At 32.7% G+C, this 19,557-nt stretch overlaps 1 protein-coding gene across 3 annotated transcripts; it reads right to left on the bottom strand.

Moving 5' to 3' along the window:
* Window positions 1-7,680: 7,680 nt before the first annotated feature.
* Window positions 7,681-19,455, bottom strand: LOC128166155 (uncharacterized). 3 transcript variants are annotated; one of them, XM_052831134.1, is made up of 5 exons: window positions 19,151-19,455; window positions 16,622-16,730; window positions 15,446-15,534; window positions 14,673-14,856; window positions 7,681-12,038 (listed from the first exon to the last, which is right to left on the bottom strand). In XM_052831134.1, exons 4-5 carry the CDS (start codon window positions 14,818-14,820, stop codon window positions 10,939-10,941), a joined length of 1,248 nt encoding a protein of 415 aa, XP_052687094.1. In that variant the 5' UTR covers window positions 14,821-14,856; window positions 15,446-15,534; window positions 16,622-16,730; window positions 19,151-19,455; the 3' UTR covers window positions 7,681-10,938. The 3 variants fall into 3 exon arrangements, with proteins under 3 accessions (XP_052687094.1, XP_052687095.1, XP_052687097.1); XM_052831135.1 differs by having other exon boundaries at window positions 16,617-16,730; XM_052831137.1 differs by having other exon boundaries at window positions 19,344-19,441.
* Window positions 19,456-19,557: the final 102 nt, after the last annotated feature.

Genomic DNA, 19,557 nt, shown 5'->3' on the forward strand with positions numbered 1-19,557 from the left:
ATATTCAGAGTTATTGGATTTACCATTAATTGTGGAAAGTACATTTTAACAGCAAGACTTTCACAACTCTAATAATGGCACAGCCCAGTGAAATATGATACTAAGAGTATATATGTATATACATATCTATTTTCATTTGTTGCCATCCATAGCAAAAAGTACATATATACTGTTATTATACTGAGTCTTTAATTTTAATCATGGAAGAAAGCAAACGAAAACGTCCCCCAACTTTTAAGTTGGAAATTCCAGCAAGTGCTGAAAAGAAGCAGGAAATGTTGCACAATCTCCAAAGTGTAAGAGAAGTTCTTGTAAGAAAATTGGGAAGACCTGTCAACAATACAGATATAATGGATGCTTTGTTGAATTCTTGGAAGTTATCTGCTGAAGATGAAGAACAAAGTCCTAAAACACCAGGAACCTTTATCAATGTAAAGAGAGGACAGGTTAACCAAGATTTTTTTGTGACATCACTATCTTCTATCAAGAAGCTTATGGATATAACTGCTACTCATGGAAGGTATTGTCATGGAAAATTGGAAGTTAGAAAAGTGACAAAACGTGGACATGTCGTCTCTTTGAAGTTATGCTGTACAAAACCAGGACATGCTCCACATAAGTACATTTGGGCATCATCTCCCTATCTGCCAAATGGAAAATATTTAATAAACCAAAGAATAAACCATGCTTTCCTGTGTAGTGGCATGCTTCCTTCCCATTACTCCCGATTTTGCACTTCTGCAGGACTTGGAGTGCTGTCGAAAGAAAAGAGAACTTCTTTTTTTAAAATGTACAAAACGTTTGTACAACAGGAGTATGAGGATTCCATAAGTACTGCGCTGTTGGAAGAAATCGGTATGTACGAAGATTTAGATGGAATTGATATCATCACAGATGCTCGGCACGGGTGGCGGAAAAATGCCAAGGACACCAGTGTAGTAGCAGTTGGCGAAAAAAGTCACAAGATTTTAAATTGCGTGCACATTACCACTGCTGATGATCCTGTAACACAGCGACACGAAAAAATCGGGACTGAAAAAATTTACCGTGATTTAGAAGCAGAACAAGTCACTGTTCAAATTCACACCCATGACCGCAACCTTTCCATCAATAAAATGGTGAAGGAAGCAGTGAGTACAACAAACCAAAATGATATCTGGCATGGGATTAAAAGTGTAAAAAAGGCAATGTCATTAGTTTCTAGCGGGCCTAGATACAAAGAGGGGAAAACCTGGTCCGAGGAGTTGTATGACAAACCTGAACCTGTAGCAACTCATTTTTATTGGGCGATAAAGAATTGCAATGAAGATTCCAGCACTTTAAGATCAATGTTAGAAAACTGTGTGGAACACTACAAAGGGAATCACAAGCAGTGTCATTCGGAATCAAGATGTAAAAAGGACCCTAACTATGAACCATCTAAAATTGTTATACAGAACCCAGTGGCTGAAAAATTATTGAGAAATGTCATTATCAATTCACTGATTTATAAATACCCAGAAGATTTTAAATTAGGACGTGACACTTACTATGTTGAAAGTTTTAACAACACTTTAAATATCTATGAAGACAAAAGGATTGCTTTCGGTAGTGACCAGTATAAAGTGCGGGCATTTTTAGGTACATGTCACTGGAATGAAAATGTTGGGAGGGATTTCACTTCAGTTTCTTACAAAAGTGACCCTAAAGCCCCAAGAAGAAAAGTGGGTAAAAAGAACTACAAGAAACAAACATATCAGTTCAGAAATAACATTTGGAAAAGATACATTAAATCTGTGTTTTCAAAACGAAGGAAATAATAAAAATTAATCAGGTTTCTTGTGATCTTTTAATTCTCTTATCAGCACGTGCTTGTGGTATGCAGCTATCTATAAATAACTTCACTCTGCAGTGTTATCAGTGAGGAGGTGTGGCCTGCCTCCTTATATGCTTAATTGCCGTCCGTGTGGATATTTTACTAGGTCAACCCCGGTCTTGAAGTAGCTCAATGAAATTTACATAGACCTTATATAGTTCTTTCTCAGAAATGGCAAATGTGAAACTATGTAAATAAGCATACGATTATTAAAAATTGTGTTCATTTATAAGTTTTCAAAATAAAATGGAAACTGTATACAATAAAATCGTCTCAACAAAGTCGGATGAATCGTTCCAGTTTTGCTACCCTTGGCACAGATTCACCGGAACTACTTTTTACATTGTACTGTTTATTCTTCAAAGTACTCAGATTGTTTTTATTTACGCGAAAAAAGCGATGGAGATGTGAACAATTACAATTGTTAATCAGTAAATACATGTGTATATATATAGAGAGAGAATAACATGTGCGAATATATCTTCTTTTTTTAGATGTATTATATAATCTGGTAGAAATTATAAATTGGTCAAGAAAATCAACCGTTAGTACATGTATTATACATGTATATAAGCACTTCCAATAGCTCGATCGAACGGTTGCTGTATTTTCCATTTTTGAATTAAACGCACGATAAAAGTGAATAATTCACAAACTTCACGAAGAGTTGGCAACATAAAATGATGGATGGTTCTGTAAAATGGCATTGGGTTACTCTGCGTGCAGAAAAAAAGTGATTCATGAATTATTTCGGAAACTGTAGTGCTTTTAAATATAATCCATTTACTGGAAAATGAACAAAAAAAATATCTGCCATTATTAGCTTAGTAAAAATGTGAAATTATCTGATGATGTAAGCAGATACCATCGCCCAGCTCAATATGAAAGTAAACGTAAACGCAATTGTAACACTATCGATATCATTTGCAAAAAAAGTATTACATGTACAATTATCTCGAATTGTCTAAACAAAGATTTAACGAGCATCATCCCAATCGCTGATACTTTAGAACATGTATATAAGCAATGTCCTATTGAAATTAGTGTAACAGAAATCTCAAACTAATGCTAAAGGATTTTTTACCGATCAATGTCAAAATATTCAAGCTAACCTTGAACTCCGAAGCCCTCCCCCTTCTTAAAAATAGTAAATAAATAAGATCCATATCTTCGTAATCTATAAATATAAAAATCAGTTTTGCATGGGATTTCGTCTTAATTTCGTGACTGGTTCACTTAAAGCAATGCCCTTTATAAACTAACTTTAAAAGATGCTTCTCATGAGGGCTAACATTCAGAATGTTTATTTTTCTTTTAGTCAAAAACAAAAAAGCAATAAAATCCCCATTAGGGATATAAATTTCCGGTGGAAAATGGTCTTAATGGGTCTTTAGAGAATTTCCGCCTAATGAAAATTTAGTTCTATCACCATTTGTGTTGTACAGAAAATCATTTTTGTTGTCATGCAGCTATTCGAAAATACATTTTAGCTGTCTAATTGTCGCTTTTAAAACTATCTAAACATCGTGCGGATCAAGTCCTGTTTTGATTTTTTTTTGGGTATGTTTGGGACATATAGTTACATTAGTAATTTCAAGAGTTTTCAGAATTCGAGGATTATTAAATTTAAGGTTATTACTCAAATAGCTTCTTCATAGTATCATTTTAAGAACACACGCGACGTTACTCAGTATTAGACAATTTTCCTTGACAGATTATTTTTTTTTACATGTGCATTTGCTTTTAGACGTGTTAATGTACAAAAATTCAGGGTGCATTACCAGGCTATTTTGGAGTTAGAACATATTGAAAATTTTCTTTTAATATCATGCTTATTGCAATTGAATGCTTACTAGTATAAATAAAAGTCGTAGTATATATTTTCAATTGAAACTATACGTCCAGAGAGAAAAATATCAAATTAAATAAAAATATTATTTGGGAATTACGTATTGGAAATCTTCACATTGCAGAGATAGGGAAAAAAATAGAAATTACTGGAATATAGGTCATCTATAACATTAAGGTTACATCTACTCTCTAAGAAGAGAGATAACTCTAAACATCTACTCTCTAAGAAGAGAGATAACTCTAAATAATTTCTAAAATTAAAAAAAATCATCAAATTAAAGCCCTGAAAGGATGACTTGTGTAAGAAAACTATTTTTATCTTGCAAAGGCCACATGATATGTGCTAGATAATTATGTGGCGGCCACCAGCCAGCTAAAATATTTTAGCAACCTATCATCAACTGCTGTAAATTTCTGTTGTAAGAGTTTCTGAATTAATTCGCCAAGTTGTATATCTTTTTTTTATTTACTGTCAACAGTTGTCGTGCTAAAATTTTGGTATTTATTGCCTTAATTACTAAATAAAAAGCAAAACAAAACAATTTCACTGAAATCGATACAAAATGAAATGCATCAAATATAGCATATACATCAACAAACACATTTTAATAAACAAGGGAAGACTGCACTAGCACATCGGAAAGCCTCGGGTGCCATGGTAATCAATGAACACTACTCACTAGACCTACATGTAGGATACCCAATCTAGCCTGGTTTCCGATGCCTTCCTATTGTGCATGCACATCGAAAGGCCCCGGGAACCAGGGTATGTTTGATCAATGGACACTGCAAACTGGGCTAGGGACAACCCGATCGGTGAACACTTCTTATTGAGATAAGATAGTTGATCTCGGGTTGATCCCAATGCCTTCCGATTGTGCAAGCACATAGAAAGGACTCTATAACCAGGGTATGGTATGCTTGATCACCCGGAACTACTCGGATTGCCGATTGATGCTTGATCGGTGAACAGTACTTATTTCGATCGGTGATCATTGTATTGCTGATCTAGTTTAGTTCCCGATGCCTTCCGATTGTGCAAACATTTCGGAAGGCATTGGGAACCAGGGTATGCTTTGATTGGTGAACACTACTCACTGGGCTAGGGACACCCTAATCAGTGAACACTATTCCTTTGCCATACTCAATGGATCGGTGACACACAAATCATTACTTGGAACATTTCACATGGCAATTACACTCGAACTGATATACCGGTATATTATTGACCCTTGTGATACCCATAGTGAACACTACTCATCTGGTCTCCTGAATTTCTGATAAAAGAACACACGTCAAAGCACAATATTGTAACTTCATTGCCGATGTACTTATTTCTAAGAGTATGCCCAACTTTAATACATGTTATTTATACTACTAATATTATGTACTTGATTTTTTGTGATTTGCCTACCTAACTAGTCCTTGTTGCACATGGATGCCTATAGGGCAAAGACTGAGGATTAATATAACAATTACTTATTTGGGTTTTGTCTTTGATTTTTTTAAACGCTATCATTGCCTCTTTCCAAAAATCATTGTTAATACATGTATTTTCTTTTAAGTATACTGAGTATTTATATATTAATGTAGTTTTTAATCCTTTTATATATATTTTTAAATCAAACATTTTTAACTCCACCTGAGAATATTTTTATGTAATAATCTTTTTACTGTATCAGCATCCGAGTTCCACAAAGATCTAAAAAGTATGGAAAGCTATAAAAATACCCAAAAGTTTAAAATTTGTAGTCCATTGAAAATTAATTTCTGAGCACTTGTTGTCTTCGGAATAATTTTACTACCTATCCATACAATAATTGCATTTTTTATTTTGAGCCATGACATCATATAACACTTTTCTAGATCTTCTAGAGGAATTATGAATGTAGATTCATTTCATGAGTATCGTGTTTTGTCTTTTCAACCTTAACTACACGTAGCACGTTTTGCGCTGGATGCACGAATTTCTAGCTAATAAGAGGGATTGAAAGTTTTAAAAAATAAATCGCATGCAGCGAGGTAATTACTTTATATAGTGTGCCTAACATTTCTTAATCCATTGTTATAAAACAGTCTAAAAAGTTCAATCAATTCGATTGCTCTCACTTTTTACTAGATTTGGATTGAAGTTAAAACTCCGGGAGTTTAATAAGTTCAGTACTTTGATTGAAATACACAATACATGTATGTATAAGATACGTACATGTACCACAGTGTAAAATATAAACCATTTTCAAGGAAAACAAAAATCATATCTCACAAAAACCAATAATTTAATGACCAATGTGACAATGTCTTTCCACAGTCCTCTAATTCTTACAATTATGTCCATGAAACCCACAATTTGTTCAAAATTAGCAAGCGTTATTGATTATCTAAAGGTATACCTTTATATTGAGAACACGTACTGATTTTAAACAGCTAATCTGTATATAGATTTAACTATGTCGTTAGTGCAGATAAATAAATACAATATTACAATATATCTGCTATTTACTGCTGTCACCATTGTACAAATCAAAACATTCCCTCTGGAGTGTGATCCAAGAAGGAGATAATGACATATAGGCTAATGAACTGTTTGCTAACCCTCATATTCCTGGGGACATTTCCCATTTATTTACTAGTATTCGCCTGGTACCAGGAACAATGATTGTAGTATGTGAATAATTCATGACAATTGAGGGATCTAAAGGTTGTGTTGCGGAAAACGTAATCGGTAAATTATAATTAAACACCCGGCCGTCCCCTTTTCAAAACAAACTGCAATTGAAAGGGTCTAGTTTTAATTATCATTATATTATTGATCATAAAAATAAAATAAACAAATTCAACATCCCTCCCTGATAAATAAAATAATTTATTGTCACAAAAATATGATTATTATGATTAGATGTATTGTTTACACTTGTCAAACAACACGTGTAAATATTAAGTCTTTTCGAAACATTTCCAGGAAATAAAATTCAAACAACTTCCGTATCAAATTCATGAATTCATTTAATTGTAGCCTTAATGTTTGTTACAAGTGTGTTTTACTCGTATTCATGGCTTGTTCGAGTGGAAGACCCACATGTATATCAAAATGTCTATATTATCACTGCCCCCTCTAAAAAAAAACCTCATACAATTTGCAGTTTATTAAACATTATACATTTTCCAATTGCGGATTTTCAACAAAAAAAAAAAATAGTTCAAAGAATCATCATTAATGCAAGATTTCACTGTTAAACATTAACAAATCAAGACATGTGTTAAAGTTAACCATCGTCACCATTTGATTCATAATATTATAACACATATAAGATAGTTAATAAATCCAAGCCGACAGTAACATCTCCATTGCACTAGTATACCTCTTAATATCTTCTTTGTAAAAATGAATTACTGTTTAATTGAATTATATACAGGTTCTAGAGAAATCCCCATCCTTGTCAAAAGTAATAAACAGTTTCAAATTCTTCTGGCACCACAATAGAAACACTGATCATCTATCTTTCCTATATAAACGGAAGTGGAAGGTTATTTTGAAGCAGTGACTTCGTAAACCACACAGTAAGAATGTCAAGAACATTTATTCTATTCAATTGTTCTTGAGAGAGAATGTCTTTGATGTTTTCTTATCTGAAATTGCCCGGACAAAATTAATGCCAAATTGTAGAAAAGAAATCATAAACTGTTTAAACATGTCCAATGTATTTCTAAGGAAAACTTTCTTTGATCTGAAATAAAGTGCATTATGTAGACTCTTTTCTTCATTTCAGCATATTTTTTTTAAGTTACACAAAAACATTTATATATTTCGCTTAATTATATTTTTTCTTTCTATTTTCCATACACTCAGTTTTACTTTTGTTTCAAGACAAAAGTGTTGATGTATTTTGCAAGACTTAGTTACTTTGCAGGACAGATTCCTTAGCAATTAAACTTTTGCTGCAAGATACAACTCACATAAAAAAAGAAAGGCAATAGAGGTTTTCCCCTTTTATTGGGAACGAATCTTATTTTCATTAACAAGCAACAAAAACAAAGAATATTGCGTTCTGCAACTCACTATAAAGTTCTTAAAACAACCAAACGGGAGATTACTCTTGTATAGAGTATAATATTTACGATAAGTGGTGAAACTATTGCGCATGCACATTGCAAACTGTCTCCACACATTGTTGCGTCAAGCTATGTGGAATCTATGCTAAATAGTTAAAGCAATATGAGCTGCAATTTTCATGTTGAAATTTTTTTTTTTTACGAAAATGTTATTTTCTACTAAAATGACAAAAAATATTATGTTTTTTTTTTAAATTTCTGTTTGCATTTTATTGTGGGAAAAGCCGTTGAGAAGCCTTAATCGGGGCAAAATTGAATTATTGTCGTCCTGTACAAAAATTGATCTGTTATATATTCCTTAAACAAAAATCAATGATTTTTTCAAGTCTTTTTTATCATAAAAGTTTAAGTTATATGCAGACCTTTTATGTACTAGCAGGTTTTTGCAGCAAAATAAAATTCTAAAAAGATATATATAGCTCATATTGCTTTAAGTTACAATATCACCAAAAATTTGTATTCAAAATTGGTCAACATCCAATTAAACGTAGAATTTCATTTACTTTTAAAAGAATCAAAATTATCAAAAATCCATTTACAAAGGACATTGTAGAGTATATAATTTTATGAACAATGTTCAAACACATAATTCACATCCGTTGTAAAGGTTATTCATGTAGATCAAGGTTCAAAAGATATTGAACAATTAAGTGCATACGCCGCTTATAATTAACAGTATATATTTTTGTTTTCATAGATTTTGTCACAAGTTTACCCTTGATCTTAGAGTTTATATATTAAGCGTTGTACTCGACAAAGGCATGCCTCAAAACAACAAATACTCGCGTCTACATACATGAAAGTCAAAAGACACCTAGGTCATATAAAAATCGAAAACACAATCATTTTCATTAAAAACTCATATGCCAAGATCAAGTTATTAAAGATTCAACAAACATTTCGAAAAATGGTGCTCTTTGAAAAAGTTAACACTAGTCGACCAATTTCTCTGTTTGGAATACAAAAATACTTTTTGATGAGAAAATATATTTCTTGTACAAATATTAATATCTTTTTTTTTTCTAAAAAAACAGGATGAATAAAAACCAAAAGAAGCTTGATTCGAGTATATTGTCAACTGTTTTGAAACTATTCTTTGAAAATTGTAAACAATAAACTTATCGATTTTTTTCAAATCACACATCCATAAAAATACTTTGGCAACGTTTATTTTGGTTCCTCTTTTTCAACATACAATGTATGTACATTTGACAAAAAATGCAACTTGTGATTACAAAAAATCTTACTTAACTTGCAAATAAAACCAAAACAATTATCAGTACACAAGTTATTATATTAATATTTTACATGTTATGGAGCAAGATGATGCACTTATTTTGACAATAATATAAGAAAAGAAAGACAATGATATAACAACTTATAAATTCAACAGATTTTTAATCTATCACGAGTTTTCTTTACTGAAAACACATTAAAGCCTCGTACTTAAAGACGTCTTAAATATAAGCTTGAATGTGAAAAATACGGCGCTGCTCGCCTTAAAGATTGTACAAGAGCGACTAGATAGTTACATTAAAATAACCCGTATGTTATTGGCTTCAAATTCAGAGTATATCAAGAACCACTTATCGAGTATTAGTATAATGGTTCTTTTCACTTTCAGTTAAAACTATAACATCTAGGATAAAATAGAATGCACATACACAGATAAATCTAAAATGCCTTCATCCAAAAAGCAACCGTGTTTCCATCCGTCTGTTTATCAAAACAAACAATCTGTGTACAAGATTTTTGATGATAATTTCTTTACGGTTGAAACACAAGTTAACGCTCATCATCCCTTGTTTGTTCGTATAGAATTTATAAAGAGACAATTTTCAAAAGAAATCTATACGATTGAAATGGACACAATTTTCAGCATATCTTGCATGACAACCTTTGTTGGACAGTGACAAAAATGTAGTTTATTACCAGAGTATCAATGAACCTTAATTGAAAACTCTGGAAAATTAACAAATCGTAAATATATGATTATCTAACAACAAAATCCGTCTACATTGTATCTTGGTTTAATCCTGATTATAGAAAGATTTTGACAAAAGTATGAACACACTAATGGCACAACTAGACGTAAAGTTCACTCATAACACCGGATATAGAAATATACAATTTGATAGTTGGAGTAATTTGCTATGCAGCCCTTTCAATAATAAAATGACATCAATTGCCACCTGTAATGTATGTTGAAACTATGCTGTGTTAAAAACTGTGACGCTTGGTGTGCATTTATCTCAACAGATTATCTCATATCTGCATCTAAAATTATAGCAAATTACCCAATTACGTCATCTAAACAAGATCGTAAAAGGTGCGATTAAAAAAACGTGCCGTTAGAATTATTCTCTCTAAACGGCAGTATATCACATATTGGAATCTACTTGTTGGCTAATATGGTCCCGGGGTTCACGTTGATAAAAGACTATGTTATGTGGTCATCTTCAACTCCTCAGAGAATGTTCACGTTGATGAGGACAATGGCTGGTGGATTGGTGGTTCCTAATCATTAATTTGAGTGCATGGAGCAGGCTTTTCATCAAAACACAGATTTTTCGCTTTTTTTGATACTTGCAAATTTGCATTTTAAAACAAAAGAGTTACGCATGCATCATTTTCTCGTCCTTATTCATTCAATGCACTATTTGTCCATGCAACTACTCATAAATATAAAGCACTTTCAAATTCCTAGATGCATATCATGGTAATACAGCACTTCAAGCAATGAGTAAGCACGTTCTAAAGCTATTAAAAAACTCAAAGCTTTAAGAACATCAAGCACTATGTAATAACATGTAGTCATGTATGAGTGCAGCACAGAACAGTTGTAAACTTCTAAGTAATTTCTTTTTCTTTGACTAGAGACATTATGCATTCAAGATGCAAATATTATGTTAGATCTTTCTTGTTATAATAGGGAATTTCGCAGATCTTTGATAGTCCTTTTGAATATCTGTAAGGGATTCTCTAAGGGTGAAAATCCCTTTTTGGATATTCTAAACTGGCCATTTTGACTAGTGCCGACAGCCTTTGGTATACTTCTTAAAACATGTAATAATCCTCAAACGCCTCCGTTCCTCTTGTTTCACAATAGGTTCGCCTTTGTTTTAACCATATTCTGGTTGGTACTGCAAGAAATGGATAAGTCTTGCCGGTAAGGGGAGTTTTGGAATCATGTCCGGTGTAAAAGCCTGCATGATTTTAACTCTACACCTGTTTTGAAGAGAACCCATTGTAGGCAGTTTGTAGATTTGCAAATGGTCTACGTTAGAATCAGCCTCATTCAGGACGATAGCCATGCGGCTTCCACAATTCGAGAAAACGGGTAGAAAATTCACGGGACATGAATGCGTTCCGCAGGTGTAGCGGCTGTACTGCACACATCTAAGGGTTTGAGCATTGTCCGAGTTGAAAATATAAACACTGATATCAATAGGAGGATAGCGTCGAGCCTTCCTCTCTCTGCAATGACATCCGTCAGTAACCATGACAGCAAAAATCAGATTACCGTCTTTTGAATAGAACAGGTCTTTCAGCGTTGGATGGAGTGTCCATCTTGTATCGTCAAGTCTGGAATTTGTAGCGAGTACTTCCCAGTTCGAGGTCTGGACCAAACTTAAACTGTTGTCTTCCCCTTTCTGAAAGCTTGTCGCTGCAATACGCGAAGATGTGAAACGAGGGTCAAACGCAAAGAGGCTGTGGTGAAATGCAAGGGATATTTCATGCAGCATTTCCCGGCTTTTTAAGTCATACATTTGGTACACATAGGTACTCGCATTGTCATTCCGAATGCTTGGTATCTTCAATATGCAATAGTTCCCATCCGGACTGATTTGCCCTCGTAATGCTTCGTTTACAAATTCAACAGATTGTTTTCCAAATACTCCGATGAATTTGTTATCACTTAAATTTATGATACCAAATTGCGTCATCATATTTCTAACAAGATGTAAAATGACCGTTTGGTCATGGTAGCATAACACACTCTTAACGTGAAAATTTTGTATTGAGGACAGTTGCGCAGGAATATGATTGTATTCAAAATGCTCTGCCATCTTTGTGAACTTGTTTTTGCGACGGAAGCTGAAAACTGAGCTTGACTTGTTGATATTGATGATGCCCTGTCTGTTCATACAGAAAGTAGGACTGCAATCCTTGAACACCGCCCCACTACACGTCATGGACGTTTCACTGAATCCGGCAGCCTCTAAAAAAGAACAAATAATAGAATTTTAAAAAAACAATTAAGTGATATATTACATATTACATAACTCAAAATGTTGACAAAAAAGACTGTATCGCACATTTATCAGAATCTTATCAACTAATTGCTTGCATTTTTTTTTTTGTCATACTGGGTGCTATAGGACTGTGTTATGTAAGTCTGAACCTAAAATACACCATTCGATAGCGGTCTATCAATCTTTTCTCTGTTATAGTTTTCCTGATAAGTTGGTCCATAGCCTGTACGTCCGTCCCAACCTCGGCAGACTGAGAACACTCGCTTTCTAAGGTTCGGAACAAAGTTGCTTAGTATGAAAAAAACCAAGAACAGAACTATAAAGCCTCGCTGTGGCACGTAAAAAAAGGTCAACACTGACTGTTTGAGGTCAAAGGGACCATATGTATACATGATAAGAGTCAATTTTGGCTCGATTAAATTAATATATCAATCTAGGATCGATTATTTAAGACTGTTTTGTTACTTTGAAATAAGATATTTTACCCAGTGCTCTCATTCTTTTTATCAATTTAGCGCTCATTTGACTCTTTATATGAGTCAAAATGTCAAAAAAGACAAAGTTTGTGCAAATCAATAAAAATGAGGAAACGGTTCACTTTTAATTAAAAAAAATACTGTCATACTTCAAATGGTGAACAAGATAAGGACATTTTTTATATCAATTTGAGGGGGAAATGTTTGATGAAATTAAAATTTCAATTATTTTTCCAGCACGGCCTTAATTGGCTCAATATTTTCTGGAAACATCCCCTTGAAAAAAAACACACTTTCAAACAAAAATTGCACACATTCTGGGAAAAGGTTTATTTTCATGGTGTTACAGAGAGGATTTAGACAATATAGAAAATCAGGAATCAACTCAAAGTGTAAATGTATATCTATATAAGGCAGACCTCTATGTAAAATAAAAATAACAATGTTTATTTTAAGGGCCAATTGAGGCTCTTGTAATTCTTTGATGTTCTCCTCTTCTAGTGCTGATTGAATATGGGAGAAATGTTCTCAATTGGACACAAAACAAAACCCAATTAGCATTCAATTTCTATTTTTTACGAAATTCAATTTTTCCTTTGGAATATACAATTATCACACAACATTTTCATTCAGTTATAGTACAAATTAGGATAGAATATTCCATTAGCACAGGAAGATTGGATGTTAATGATTATAAGAATCAATTGTACATTGTGTTTTACGTGGAAAAAATAACTGCATATACATACACTGATGAATGAAAAAGTCTCTAGAACATTTCTCTGTTCAATAACAAAAATCCAATTTACCACGTCTGACTTTGTTGCCAGGTAGGTTGGGCCAGGTCTAGCAATTAATCAACGATCATAAGGCTGTAGCAATTAAGACAAATTTCAAGGAAGGGTCTCTCAGTAAAAGCTTCTATCTGCCTGATTGGCCTTCCCTGAAGAAATGAGACTGTTATGTGTTTGTTGGAGATAAGTCAAGTAAGAGTGGTTAACCAAGACTGCTGGCCAACTGTAGCATTGATTTCTGGAAACATTATCTATCCCCGACTCTTGCCTTAGTGTCATCTGAAAACCAACCCTGACTTGGCCTCCCCTTGATAATCAAAGACACAGGGCTACCCTATGAGCGTATGTACAATTCCATTGGGAGTAGAAATAATGTTGACGATATTGTTGATGATGCAAAAAAGAGAAACATTGCTTGTTTTTATCGTCTGAACTATGTGACCATGACCCTTTAAATGTGAATATAGGTCAAGGCTATTACAGTATTACTGTTAAATGGTGAGAGTCATGTCAAAACAAAGTAAACATGAAGCAGATAAGGGCCATATTTCCTGCTGCTTTGTGATTTCATGACATGCCTATTTTACATGTATATTGAAACAATTTATCTTTCTGACACATTGAAAGGGTTGTGAATTGCTTCCTTAGATATTCTTCCACAACAACTGAAATTATTTGTATTTGCTGTTCAGTTTTTTATATTTTTCAAAATCAATATTGATCAAAGCCCGTTTTGATATAACGCTTACAGTTAATCAGAACTTTAATTGCTTTTGCAGTTGTGATGACTCGGCCTTGTGCAATTACATAACCACTCAAACATATAACATAGTGACAATAATGTACAATTTATTCATTTGAAATATCTTTGGAAAGAAATGAATTGAAAATTTGAATGGCAGATAATACCTATCCTCCTCCTAACAATCATTATACAAAATACTGGTATATTCTGGATTTCAATAAATCTAGCGAGTTTGATGCACTAACTGATACATCAAATTAACGCTAATGGTTATACTGATGACTAAGTCGAAAATCAGTAATGAGGTATTACATCAGATTTACAAAACCACAAAATCCACAAAGCTTAATGTAGGGAAGATAAAAAACATGCATGCATCTGTCTTCATAACATGCACGTGTAAAACTACTTCAAATTTCTTTAAAGATGAATCCTCATCTTTTCCTTCCAATTCACATTATTTCACATTCTGGTACAATTTTGCTTTGACATAAATGTACGGCAGAAAGTTAAATTAAATTATATAAATTTATAGAACCTGCAAATAAAATGAACAAGGGGCCACAACTCTACATAGCCACAAACCTGCATGTCCATTCTTCCATTGCTCCAGTGAACACATGTGAAGCAAGGACCAGGGCCTCGCTGCCGTAGCCTGCTTATTCATGTTAGATTCCACTGAGGTAGCTCCCATCAGTCCATAGTTCCCTCCTTTACTTTCCTCCGCACCCATTCTTTGCAGCTGAAGAGTCTTGCGTTGTTGCAATAACTGATGAGCAAATTGATAGCAAAACATTGCAGCTAGAGCATGTGAATTTAATTCATGAATCTTCTGTTTTAATCTTTGGAGCACTACTAGATGACACTGAACCCATGATATATCTAACACTGAACATGTATGTTGTAAATAATAAACTAGCCAGAAGCAGTTCTACTGTGGCCTTAATACAAAGTAAACTTATTTTTTTTATATATATCTCTTCATTGTATAATATATCTATCAGGAAAGAAAAATATATTGCCTTGTTAATTCTTTCATAAAGGTTGCTTTAAACGTTTATAGGTAGAAACTATAGGCCACTTAAATTAAGACCAACTGATTCCTTTAAGTCTTCCTCCATACTTTTTTGCTGTCGATCATGCATGAGAAAATGCAGCGGCTCGATCATTAAAGTTTTCAAAAAATTATTTGTCACAATTCAAACTTTTGTCTTATGAAAATAAATGCATAATTTATAATCATAAGTCATAACTAAGGATAATGGTATTTTAGTGATGGACAGACTTGCAATATGAAATGTACATATATGTACATGCATTTCAATTATAATATGATAAATAACAATTATTATACTTACAAAATTCCTTTATCTCTGGGCTTGGTGAAGTTAGGTGTCAAAAGGCCTCTATCCTGTAGTCAGTGCAAGTTTCATTGACATATTGTCACCTATGATAAATATATACAGGTAAAAGAATTTCATCAAACATGTACATTAGATAAAAAGCACACTATAAATAGATCTACATGTACATCAGTTACAGCTATCTGAGGTTAGTTATCTTAAAAGTAAAACCAAGTTGCGTTGGATCAATTCACAACCCATTCTGGGTGAGGGGTGATATAAATATAGTCTTAAGGATCAATTAAGATAATCTCAGACCAGTATGTTTGTCACATCATGATCATATCATCATCATCATCATCATCATCATCATCATCAATTCATCATGATAATGTTGTAGATACTAATAATAAATATATACACATGTATTGTTGTCATATTGACCATAATTGGCATGAACATTTTATTGCAAGAAATAGCTAGGGTATTAATAATTCGAGATTTAGACTATATACAGAGAGGTGAAATTATATATAAAAAACATCTTGTTATATTGCACTGCAAGTACAAGTTTTTTCAACGCGTTTCCTAGGCTTAATTATTAGCCTAAAGGCTAATTAATAAGGTCACCGGTTACTGAGTATATGGTGACAATTAATACACATGTACATGTAAATCAAATGCGCGCCAGGACTGTCTGCATAACTTGGAGTTTACAATGAACATGTACTATTTGTTATGATAGTAAATATTTACACTTATGACTATAGTAATGTAAAAGTAATGAAATGTATAATTCAATTATTGGCCCAATTAGTGTTATAGCTTACATGTACAGTACATGTTTATGTGCATGTAATTAATTGCATGTACACTAACTAGACTAAATATACATTATTATCATATAAACAATCATCTATTTACTATGCATAATTGGAAATTGTACGTTTGTAAATTTCAAAATTTACTTTCATGTCAGTCCACATTAAACTTTTAGTAGTAAAGAAGATTGCTTGATGGAAATTATACTGCCTTATTTTAAGTCAAAGTATATATAGAAATATTGTGCAATCATTTTATTGAGATTTTACTCTTGATCAAAAATATGCATTGCTAATTTACAAATAAAAGAAACAAATATGCATTACTTTCTTTTGGTGTTATAATGATTAAAAAATGTAACAACCTTACCATCCACATGAACAGGTATCATTTTCAGATATCTTTTTCCTGACCATTTTCAGATTTAGGCCTAGGGTGTTCAAATCTTTAAGCAGTGAGTTTGCCAAATGTATTATCCCTGTCAAATAAAGCAGAAAGCCATGGGAATGTGTTAGTTCAACCATTATCTATTTGCTTTACAGGTACAGGAGATAGTGAGTGAAACCGGAATGTTGAAATCTCTGTGAGGCTTTAATCCACATTTTCATGTCAACATGTACGATAACAGAATTTTTACAAATAAATTTCATCTCCATAGGCTTATATAATGTAACCATTATGTAACTAAATTTAAGGTTTAAATGAGCTTGAATAAACATAAAATCAAATGGCTAAGTGCCACATTTGATCATTCAATTTAAATATATAAGCTTAGTTTTAAGCAACAATATATATAATATTCTATCAAGAAAACTGACATGAATATATATAATTTTAAATCATGGATAAAAACCAATAGCAGGATACATTTTTAAAAGATAACTGCATATAATTCCACCTGAGAATAATCATTTCCTTAAAATGATACTGCATATTTAAAAAAAAAAAATCATTTTGAATCATGACAAATAATAATTATTGATTTTTTGAAACATCAAAATTTAACTACCGGTACTTGGTGATAAATGATGCGAAAATTATAATATATATTAGCAGCTGCACATGAAATTATATAATTAAAATATTCTCATACTGTAACAGCTAGTACAATTCATTTTTTACAACTCGTTTAATACAATAGCAAAGCATGTGCCAATTTATATAACATCATGAAAAAAACATCCTGTATAATATATACATGTAACACACGTACAGAATTTAAGTAACCAGGAACAGGCATCATGATTTAAGAGATTGCGACATGGACATCGAGATTAACAGGAAATAAAGAGGAAATTACTTGCAAGATAACAACACGACGTCCCATGTCAATAGCTTCAGATGTTTTCGCTGCACAGATTTACCCAAATCAGATTCCTTTTCACAATTTATCTGCAGCATTGCTCTGCCCAAATTAAAGCTGCATCGATTGAAAGTCATTTTCTCTGCTGCAGTTAGCTTAATTACAAGTTTTTATTTACATTGTCACTAAAGTCAGCTAATAGCTAACTTTGTTTTTATTGATTTTCAGCTTGTTCATTGCATAACCCCATGTTAAACAGAACCCTTATGGATTCTCATTTTGTGAGGCACATATTGTGAGGCACATATTCTGTCCATCATCTCCTTTCGGAGGATGCTCTGTACACTTGCATTATTCATGACAGTAAACCCCATGTTACAATCAGATTATGTAATACCTGTACATGTTATATAAATTTTCATAATAAGCATCTCAGCCAGTTACTCAAAGGCCATTGTATATTAATGCATACATGTACATCCTACTTTTTTATATATACATTGTATATATATTAAATAACAGATAAATCATATAAATTGATATGTGTTGTAGGTGAATTATACCAAATCATACATGTGCAAATTATGAACCCTGCATGAATACATGCAAGCAAGTTTTTATAATCTCATCAGGTTTTTTAAAACAAATTTACAGCTCATATAAGTTCATAGTCAGACAATGCATGCATATAGCCTTTTCCGCATGGGAGTTTAAGACTAAAATTTTGGCAGTGTTTTGCAAGTATATTTAAAAAAAATATTCCTTTTAACTTCCCTTCAAATTTATCATGTAGCTTAGATTTTAGATAATTAGAAACAGGAAGTTTTATAGAACTGTAACTGTTACTTACATTATAGTTTGTAGATCATCAAATTTAGACGATATCATTTTTATTTTTATGACTTCTTGTACTGGTAGTTGATAAAGTAATATGTGCTATATATTATGAATAATATGCATAAGAATTATAAACATGAACAGTACTGACTGCATGTATAAAGAGAAGTTCAACCAGATTAATGCTGTCACCCCTACAAAAGCATTGAAATTCAGAAAATTTAGGTAAAAATCCTAATATTGAATATCTTTGACCAAATCCATGCACACACAAGAATTGAATAATATACAAGTCAGCTTTTATAATTGGCCCATCCCATATTATATGTGTGCTGTCTACAATGTTAGATTCTCTTTCTTGATCTAATCGTACCTTATTCATGCAATCCCAAGGCACTGATTGTACAGTTATGTCACTGACCTTATAGCCCAGCTATAGTGTATTAATGGGTTGTCCAGCTACAATGCTGGACATTTAAATTCTTATCTTGCCTGACAATCAAGTCCACCCTTTACACATGTTACACATGCATTAACAACATCAATCCATGACCATCTGTTCATGTTTTGAAAATATACAATTAAGAAAAGGACATTTCTAAAAATTATAGTTAAAAGAATTTAATGAAAAGGCATTTTCGGTTTTAAAAAAATGTATACAATTTGATGTAATTCCATATCTCATTACCTGGATGCTCCACAAAATCCATTACCTAGACAAAGCGCAAAATGCAATCGGAATAAGAAATTTCACTTACCCTCAAATTCTCTAGGTCATGTGTTTGTTCTTTTAAAGAACAAAGTCAGCTGTTTCTGTCCATTCATAAAGTATGACCTCGCTGAATCGCTCAACTAATTAGCATATTTGATGATTTAAACAAATATTACAGGATCTCTATGCACCACATCTGTCAATTATTTATCAATGATCACACTAAAGAAAAGTCTTACGAATGACAATGAAGTCCTTCAAGCTGACGAAATCCAATTTAAAGACCTCAGTTAATCGAAGATGGGGGTTTTTCACCTGTCAACTCTGTTATGACGGGGTCGATAAATATAAACAAAGAATTTCATTGGTCATTATTTTAGAAACATTTGAATGAAAAAACATAATGGTGATTGAATATCAGAACTATAGCCAGAAATCTTTTAGAAATAACAC

This window comes from Crassostrea angulata, chromosome 10 (genome assembly GCF_025612915.1).
Source record: "Crassostrea angulata isolate pt1a10 chromosome 10, ASM2561291v2, whole genome shotgun sequence".
In the NCBI taxonomy this organism is placed as follows: Eukaryota; Metazoa; Mollusca; class Bivalvia; order Ostreida; family Ostreidae; genus Magallana; species Magallana angulata.